Raw genomic sequence first — 9,494 nt, 5'->3', positions numbered from 1 at the left:
AAGTGGCGTCTAGTGTTAACTAAACCGACAGTTACTACATGAGCAAGTGAGGAAAAGTTTCCTGTCTAGAAAGAATGACCAAAGTGCACTCTCATTATGCAACCACCCCGTGAAGGAGAATCTGGCCAAGGTGATGCTGGCTCTGTTGGGAGGAACTCTTCTTCGAGGCATGTGTACTGGCTCTGGAACAATTAACCAATCAGACCTGATATTTACAAAGGAGTAAAAAGCAAACATGAAAATGATCGAGAAAGGCTATTTAAAATTGGAATGTATGTTTTCCTCCTCCTGCCCAGGGTCTCTTCCATCTCCTGCACCACACAGGGCTCCAGAGACTCTAGTGAGTCATCGAGTCCAGTGAGGAATTTCAGCCCTCGTGCGGGGGAAGTTGGAGATCTGCTGGATAATCTCATGGGGAACAGAGGTGGCTTGAGCCTTTTGGAATTTGCCACCATCCAGCTGCTCCAGGGGAACTGAATACGTTCTCGTCCTTCGGATGGGAAAAAAGGAAGATTCTCCCACCTGGGTGCAGAACTGTGGAGGTCGGTCTCCTGCCTTGGCAGGTCACGGACCTGGGCCAGGTCACAGCGAACGGTGCAGAGAGAGCTGGAGCACATCATCTTCAGTGTCACCAGGTGATAGAATTTGGATGTGTTGTCCCCACCAAAACTCATGTGGAAATCTGGTCCTCAATGTGGCAGTGCTGGAAGCTGAGTCATGGGGGGCGGATCCCTCATGAATGGATTCATGTTCTCCCTGGGGAAAGTGGGGCCCTAGTGAAATCTTGCTCTATTAGTTCCCTGGAGAGCTGGTTGTATAAAAGACCCTGGCATCTCCTCCCTGCCTCTCTTGCTTCCTCTCAAAATGTGATCTGCTTGTACCCGCCAGTGCCTGCCATTTTCCACCATGAGTAGAGGAAGCCCGAGGTCCATGCCAGAATCAGCTGTCCCAGAATCATAAGACAAACAAACCTCTGTTCTTTCCAAATTACCTAGTCTCAGATATTCTCTTAGAGCAACACAAAATGGGCTAATGCACCAGGGAGGAGGTAGCGCGGCCACTGGGGGGATGGAGGTGTCGGGCATCGACCCAGCTGCTATCAGCACCTTCTTGCATGTGAGAGTCTGACACGGCGAGCCCAGGGTTTGCAGCTTTTGGACTTGTCCCAGTTTTGTTTCCACTTCCTTTCACTTTGTCTTCCATTTACGAGCCTCAGATAATGTCATGACTTCAACACTGCGCTCGTGTTATTACACTGGAAGTTCAACACGTTCATCAAAAATGAAAGAAATCTCAATCCAGTAGGAAATATTCATACAAATGAGAACCAATGTTGAAATAAATACGTCTCAATATATGTCTCTTTTCAAATTCTAGCACTTAGAGAGTTGATCCTGTACAGCATTATTAAATTTCTTCGATTGCACTGAAATACAAGTTGCCTCCTCTGTCTGCATTTCCCTATTAAAGGACTCGTTCACTAGATTTGATGCCTTCCACCTTTCTTCACCATAGCTCATATTTTCCGACATAATCGATAGATAATAGCAGCATAGAGCTGAGGCATTAATTCATTAGTTCTCTTCGTCTGTCACCAGTAATGTGTTGACTGCATATACATGAGTGATAACATGCTTGGCAATGTGGATCCAGTTATAACTGAGACAGGGAAACTGTGAGAAAACTTTAGTAGTTGTCAGTACTAGTTTTCCAGTGGAAATTGGAGAGATTAAATCACATAAACTTGCAAGTTACTTGCTGAGAATCTGAACATAGTAAACAATAGTTACCGTGAGTATTGATATAACAAATATCGTAATCCTCTGTAGAGTCTGCATTCAACCGAGTCAAGCCAAGAGAAGCTTTCAGTGCAGCTCCCTTGACACGCTCAGGGCCAGTCACATTGGTGCCTCTCAAATGGAAACTCCACGAGGGGGACCGTCTGCAGGCCTGTGCAGGAGCAGAGCCCAGGCTGCCAGTGTTAGAGCAGTGCCTGGTGCAGAAGAGAAACTGCCCAGCACCCTTGAAGCACCTTCCGGGGAACCGGTGTGGCAGGAAGTCGAGTGACAGAAAATGGCTGCTCTGTGAACAGTTTACAAACGAAATACTAATCTGTCCTTCACAGTCAGTCAGTTTCACCCACGTTTGGTGATATATTTTGAAGCAGGGATTTAAAAAAAAAAAAATTGGAAAGGACAGAAAAAAGGTTTAAAAATATACGGAGTATATATATTGTATAAAAATACATGTAGTATATCTATTTTCTTCTTATTCAAAAATAATATATATGTAAATATATGTAAACATAAGTATACCTATGAATCTAACTGTATATACATATATAATCCAACATTATAAATATATAAATATTAGATAATATGTAATACTGTATGTATAATTATCTTTACATATAATATAAACAAAGTATTTACATTGACATATAATTACCTATGCATATAAAATATATATAATTTTAAGCATATATAAAATGCATTTAAATATATAAGTTATTTGTATTGGGGCTTTTTTTGAAGGGAGGGTGAGTGGACATTCCTTGATTTTCAACCACGGATAATCACAATACTAATTCAAAAGCTATTTCCTGGGCTGGAATTAGGGAGTACTTTCCTCAAGCCAAAAATTTAAGGAGGCCGCAATCTAAGGAATCGACACAAATGATATTTCCATGCCGTATGAAAAATGAAAATTAGTGAAAAACTATCCAGGAGAAACAAAGTAATACAATTTTAAGTAAAGACCAGAAATGACCGTGCACTTGCAAATCCCTCAGAGTCTCACCAGGGAGAAGGGAGACTGTGGCAATTGCATGGTCACCAAGTGTGGCAAATTGCACTCACTCTATGCCACTCTCACCCAAGAGCGTTGAAGGTTCTGACCGGCTAAATGCCCTCAACTGCTCCTACACGACACTGCTCCTTTTTCTTCCTAGCAACACAAGTCACGGTGGCGTTCTGCGAAAGAAGTTTCAGCAACCTCAGGTGAAAGAGCAATGATCGAAAATTAATCCTGAATCACAAGAAACCTAAACATGGCCGTTCTGTCCGTTGAAAAGTAAAGTAGCACCTTGCAAATATCGTGGAGTTTCCCTCCTTTAATGCTAGGAAAGTAAAATTACATAAAAACGATCTAAATCAAATAATGCCGCTTTAATTTGCCTAGATTCCTTTTTTCAAAGACTTGAACGTCCTGACTCAGAAACATGGGCCACTGAAAACTCCGACGACCCCACAGGGGGGCGCACGTCCCTCCTCCCGGCCCCGGCCCCGGCCCCGACTCCATCCCTGTTCCCGGCCCCAGCCCCGGCCCCGGCCCCGGCCCCGGCTCCGTCCCTGTTCCCGGCCCGGCCCCGGCCCCGGTCCCGGCCCCAGTCACGGTCCCGGCGGTATCACCGCCGTCGTCCCCGCTCACTCGCCGGACGCTCCCGCACTCGGGCTGCTCCCGGACCCGCTGTCTACCCGGCTCCCCTTTCCCAGGCTGTCCCGGCCTCGCGTCCCCCACTCCTGCGGAATCTGTGACCATCACAGCCCGTGCGGTCGCGAGCCCTCGGGTCCCGACTCAATGGGTTTCCCCGTCAAACTCAGTCTCGCTGCGGCTTCTACGCGAAAGAAAGCCCCGAGCACAGGGAGCAGCTCAGACACTCACGGCCCTCACCGAAGAAAACTGGGTCGCGCCAAGCCGCGGCGGAGCTCTCTCCGCAGCCATCGGAGGAAAATGTTCTCCACACTATTTAAGCAGCACCGGTTCGGCGCGACAAGCGGCGACGTCTGCTCTCTCGGGCTGTGGCACCCTCTGAAACCAAAAGCGGCCGAGTCCGTCCGCGTTTCCGAAACCGGAGGCTCAGAAAAGGCCGTTCGCGCGCCCTCTCGCGGCCGCCTCGAGAATCACTGAAATTCTCAATGGTCCACATCTGCCTGCTCATGGCGGGAGTGGTGCTCTGCTCCGTCCCTGCCTGCTCATCTGTCTGGGGCATGCCTTCCAGCCATGGCCTGGAAAACCGGCAAGCCATCATGCTAGTGAGACGGATGAAAAAGATCCCATCTCACTCATGCTTCAAGGACAGGAAGAACTTCAATTTTCCTTGGACAGGAGAAAATATCACCCCAATCCAGAAGACACATGCCACCTGTTTCCGTGGTCAGATGCTCCAGCAGATCCTCAGCCTCCTCAAAAGAGAGAACAGCCATGCTGCTTGGGATGCGATCCTCCTCGATAAACTACTCTTCAGCCTTGAGAAGAGCCTGCGACAAGTGCAGATGACAAATGGAGAAACTCTCTCTTGTCCTGATTTGGGAAATGACGTTCGGAAGTATTTCCAAGAAATGATTGGTTATCTGAGGGAAAAGAAATACAGCCCCTGTGCCTGGGAGGTGGTCAGAGTGGAAATTGAAGTGCGCTTAGTCCTCATTCACCGCCTTCAGAGCAACGTCAGGAAATGACGTAGAAGTTATACTCAGGACCCTCCCTAACCAATTACACGATTGTTTACCAGGCCCCCCAAAGCAAGCTAAACTCACACATTTGCACCAGCTGAAAAACATCTGAATCCTAAGTCATGGGATTATGTAAAACATACGTTCTACATCGTGAATTTACAGTAGAATGATTAGAGAGAATAACATGGTGTCTTGTCCTAAATAAATACTGTCATGATTTATAATTTTCATTATCTGTTTCAATTCTTGAGTGGTGCTTGTTGTTTCCGAAGTTGGAAGTTTAATTGTTTACAGACATGGTTCTTCAGTCTAGAATTTGGTGAAGGGCATTTGTCAGTCAAGTTGATGCTCGCTCCTGTAACAGAACAAAAGAAAACCACCAGTAGTTAGATGATAATACAAATTTATCTTTCCTTTATAGAAGAGCTCAGTGTTGGCCTCCTCTGAGCGGGGTTTCAGGGACCTCACAACCTACTATTTTGCAGCTTTGCCATCATCAACATATAAGTTCAAACAGGTTTGCGACGCTTGAGGCTACTGTGCTCAGTCGATATGGAAAAAAATTATATGGTGGATCACTTGTAGGATGCTTTGAAGGACCCATGCTGCACAGGGTGAACATCACTTCCACCCGTATTTACTCAGCCTGGATTCACGCTCGTCGGATACCTAAGTGCAAAGGAGAGGGGAAAGAGAGTCCGACTGGGGGATTAGTGAGAAGAGAATATATGTTCTTTGAATAAGACCACTCTTTATTTTCACACTGTGTGTACTAACAGTATTTGTAAGAGAAAATTAACTGGCATTCTTGCTAGGCACAGTTTATTTCAAAATCTGATGCCAACTCTGATTCCACAATTTAGACTCAGGGAAAACGACACGGACGTCATTCATTAAAGTTCACAGCGACACTGACTGAATCTTGGAAAGAGTTAAGTGATTCCCAAAGGCACAGGCCAAAATTGAAAAATAGACAAGTGTATAGGGACAAGGTCCCCAAACACATTGTAACATTCACATCGTCTCCGTATTATCGGAAAAGACAAGGAATGTGCGATCAGGCAAGGCGTTGCGCTTCCTTGAGGGGCACTGAAGTAAAAGTGGAAGGTGGGTCTTCCATTTGCAACCAGGACCTGCGGCACATCCTGAGGTTCTAAATATTAAAACTACAAATGGGAAGAAAGCATCTCTACAATCAAGTGTTTGTGTTTTGTTTTTTAAATCGTCACAAAATCTTCCATTACAATTTCCCTGCATGAAGCGGGAAGAGCTTACAAATTCTTTAGATCTATTGTCTTCCCAATTCATGTCTCCAGTATGTATTGGTATTATTCTTTCCACTGTTATTATAATGATTATTCCTTTCATAAATATTGACTGAGCTCCGGAAATGATAGGAACTAGGCTAAGATGCCCAGGAAACAAGACTGCATAAGACGACTCCTCTGACCAAGAGTAACTTACGGACTCATGGCCACCTATATTCTTAGGACGAAGTTCATTCGAAGGTTCAATGTAATAAAGACATCATCTCTGACAGCTAGGAGAAATAATATAGCCATGTGTAAAGAAGGGGTGTCCTTTGAAATTGTGAATTCCCTTGCTTCTTGCTGGAGACATGACAAGACGATTAGTCAACTTCTGAGTCCATTTATCCACAAGGAGAAAACAAGGGATGCATTTCTCGCTTCCCCGTTATCCAGAGAGCATATTGCACTCTCACAAGTTTGCCTTTTCTGTGTGTAAACTCTTGTGGTTGTTGTGTCTCCCTTGACTCTCTTGAAAGCTGGATCCAGCAAAGCTGAAACCAACCCCTGGACCAGCAGTGATTGCTTTTCCTGGAGCCCATGCCCGTTTGCTACCTTTGACCTGCGTCCCTTCCACCACTTTTCTTCTGCTCTGCCGCATCCCCTCATCTGCCCCTTGGCTGGGCTCAATTTAGCTAAATTATCCTTCGTCGTGTCCTTTGCAGTGGGATATTGCTTTCCTTGTGACGTTTGATCACATTGAGGTACATATATTGGCTTTCTTGGTATTCCCATTCCTTGGGAGGGAAAATGCAGCAACTTTCCTTTCTATGTAAAAGGAAATGGGAAAGAAAGATCTCTGGTGTCTCGCCAGCGGTACACAACAATTGAACAGCCATTTATTTTCATCACACCTACATCCCATTGTTGCCATTTATGACAAAGATGGCTTCCTTTGGTTTAATAAGATTCCATTAGAATTGGAATCTCCGACTGATGTTTGGTTGGAAATTTGAACTTCGGTGCAAAACAAAATTTTCTTTTTAAATAAAATTGATGTTCTCTCCATCGTGCATTCTTCTTGGGATGGTATTGCTCCCAAAAGTGTGAAAATTAGTTCCTAGAGGTGTTAACAAATCTTAGTCATTACAATAATTTGTGGTTCTCCAAAGCCCAAATCTAAGAAAACCTGTCCCTTATTACTAATTTTTATTTCCCTCGGGTTTTCTTGTGTATCAAGAAGCATCGACATTGAGTTCTCGGAAGATCCACAGAGCATATGCAGCATGAGCAATACAAGCCTACGGTGAACAGACGATCGCTTGATCTCAAAATCATGTCTCGAGATGTGGCCTCCACACGAATACATATGGACTGCCTTTGGCTGTCTCGTGGATGGAGCTGAGGTTTGCTCCTGAGTGCTACTGAATGAGTTAATGGCTTTGAGAATTAAATGCAAAGAATTTGTGCTTTATTATGTGGCTCTGCTAAAGTTATTCACCACATCAATAATGAAGTCGAGTGCTAAAAAGAAATAAAAGTTGACCGCACCTGGGGGAACATCCGGGAGGTGGCACAGTGACAATGTATTCTATCGTATGGAACAAAATTTAAAGTTAGGTACACTAGAAATTAATGGGAAGAAAATAATTGAATTGATAGATAATTTTTAGCAGTTTTGAAAGATATTTAAGTATGTCATTACATTGGTATTGTGTATTTTTGTAACATGAATTTGCATGTGAAATTTGAATCATTACAATTTATATAAGTCAATAGATGACACAAAAAGGAGCTCAGCAAATAAACTTATAAAGCCAAGTCAAATCAATACCTTTGGAAGGCAGCTATGCTCACCACTATACCACCAACGCCGCCCCAAATCAATAACTTTGAAACTTAAGTCTTGGCTTAAAATTTTTATAGAGACCTTCTTAAACATGCATTGAATGCAAAAAGTTAACTTCACACTTTCTTTTCTACGTATAAACCTGAGCTACAGATACGGTCCGTAAATAATTGCACGATATACCCCCGCCTTTGTAGCTTATCACAGGAGGGTCAAATCGGAAAAAACAATTTAACCAGGCTCTGGAGGAAAGGGATGAGCAGGCCACCATGAAAGAAATAAAAGAGAAAAGAAAAAGGTGGAGAAACACTGCTCTCAAAGTATGTAGAGAGTGCATAAAGAAAGCAAAAACAGAAGTAGAAAGGAAGACACGGGCATCCAGAAAATGGAAACTAGTGTGTTCCCTATTTAAGACACATGCACAAAGCAAGCTCTTCAGAGAACCTAGAGGCCGAGGCTCAGAGTCGCCCATCTCAGCCAGGCCAGCAGCATCTGCGAGATCCCCAATGGCCTTGCCCTTTCCTTTACTGATGGCCCTGCTGGTGCTCACCTGCCAGGCGAACTGCTCTCTGGGGTGTGATCTGCCTCAGACCCACAGCCTGGGGACCAGGAGGGCCTTGGTACTCCTGGGACGAATGAGGAGAATCTCCCCTCTGTCCTGCCTGAAGGACAGAAATGACTTCGAATTCCCCCAGGAAGACTTGGATGGCCACCTGCTGCAGAAGGCCCGAGCCATCTCTGTCCTCCATGAGATGACCCAGCAGAGCTTCAACCTCTTCTGCACAAAGGGCTCATCGGCTGCTTGGGATGAGAGCCTCTTGGACAAACTCTGCACTGGACTCTATCAGCAGCTGGACGACCTGGAAGCCTGTCTGATGCCGGAGGTGGGGGTGGAAGAGACTCCCCTGGTGAACGAGGACTTCGCACTGGCCGTGAGGAAATACTTCCAAAGAATCAGTCTCTACCTGAAAGAGAAGAGGCACAGCCCTTGCGCCTGGGAGGTCGTGAGAGCAGAAATCGTGAGATCCTTCTCTTCATCAATAAACATGCGGGGAAGATTAGGGAGGAGGCAATGAGACCTGGTCCGACGTGGAAACGACTCTCATGGACGAGTACACACTATCGCACTTTCCTGAGCTCTCCGGTCGCCAAGACTGTCACTTCTGCTACAATCATGACATGAAGTGCCTCAAGTTTGTCAGATGCCTTCAGGGTGTTCAGCAGCGTCATGTTCAACCCTGCAGGGACTGGTACTTACAGACGACCGTGCAAATGTATCTATCTATTTATTTATTTAAATGTTTATTTATCTAACTGTTGATAAGATTGAAATTGTTTTTGTCAATACGCCTTTATACTGTGCTTAATAGAACAAAATATATTCTTTGTATTTTGTGAAACTATTATATTGCTTTCTGCATTAAATTTTTACTATAGAAAAATGCTTGTATTTGTTTATTCTTTAAAAAGAAAGTCCAAGCCTGTCTCTACAACCTGACGTAAAAACAGATGGTACAATTCATCTCCTCAACATTAGTGTATTCGAGCTATCGGTAAAAATGAACTTCACCTAAAAGAGGTTGTTTGTTCCCCTCAGAATACGGATGTGAACATGCTCTCTTCTATCTTTGATTCTTGGAGGGACAGAGAGCTCAAAAGAAACACACTCATACTTAATATCAGTTATGTGAAACAGTATAATGAGAAAATGAAACAACCAATAAAATTCTCTCTGCAGAAGGTAGATGGAAGCATGTCAGGAAATAGAAATAAAATTACCGATACGCCCCACAAATTGCTAGACATGTAAGTGCAAATGTCCAGCACTAGTTGGACACAGGAATTTGCAATTGGCAAGGAATTCAATGCCTGGAGGATCATAATGGCAACTGAAAGTGCAGAAATGAAGTTGGTCATGTGGGAAGAGATGACAGAGGGAGAAAC

General features: G+C 44.4%; 1 protein-coding gene across 1 annotated transcript; it reads left to right on the top strand.

The window, feature by feature from the left end:
• The first annotated feature begins 8,056 nt into the window (after positions 1 to 8,056).
• LOC134365009 (interferon alpha-4-like) lies at positions 8,057 to 8,626 on the top strand. The gene has a single exon (XM_063081232.1). It carries the CDS (start codon positions 8,057 to 8,059, stop codon positions 8,624 to 8,626), a length of 570 nt encoding a protein of 189 aa, XP_062937302.1.
• Positions 8,627 to 9,494: the final 868 nt, after the last annotated feature.

This window comes from Cynocephalus volans, chromosome 16, assembly GCF_027409185.1.
Source record: "Cynocephalus volans isolate mCynVol1 chromosome 16, mCynVol1.pri, whole genome shotgun sequence".
Classification (NCBI taxonomy): domain Eukaryota; kingdom Metazoa; phylum Chordata; class Mammalia; order Dermoptera; family Cynocephalidae; genus Cynocephalus; species Cynocephalus volans.
Note: the sequence above shows the minus strand (reverse complement) of the source record. Positions and strands in the feature narration are given on the sequence as shown.

What these genes read in the sequence shown, in the direction of transcription:
- LOC134365009 (XM_063081232.1), top strand. Translation starts at nt 8,057, where the DNA reads ATGGCCTTGCCCTTTCCTTTACTGATGGCCCTGCTGGTGCTCACCTGC.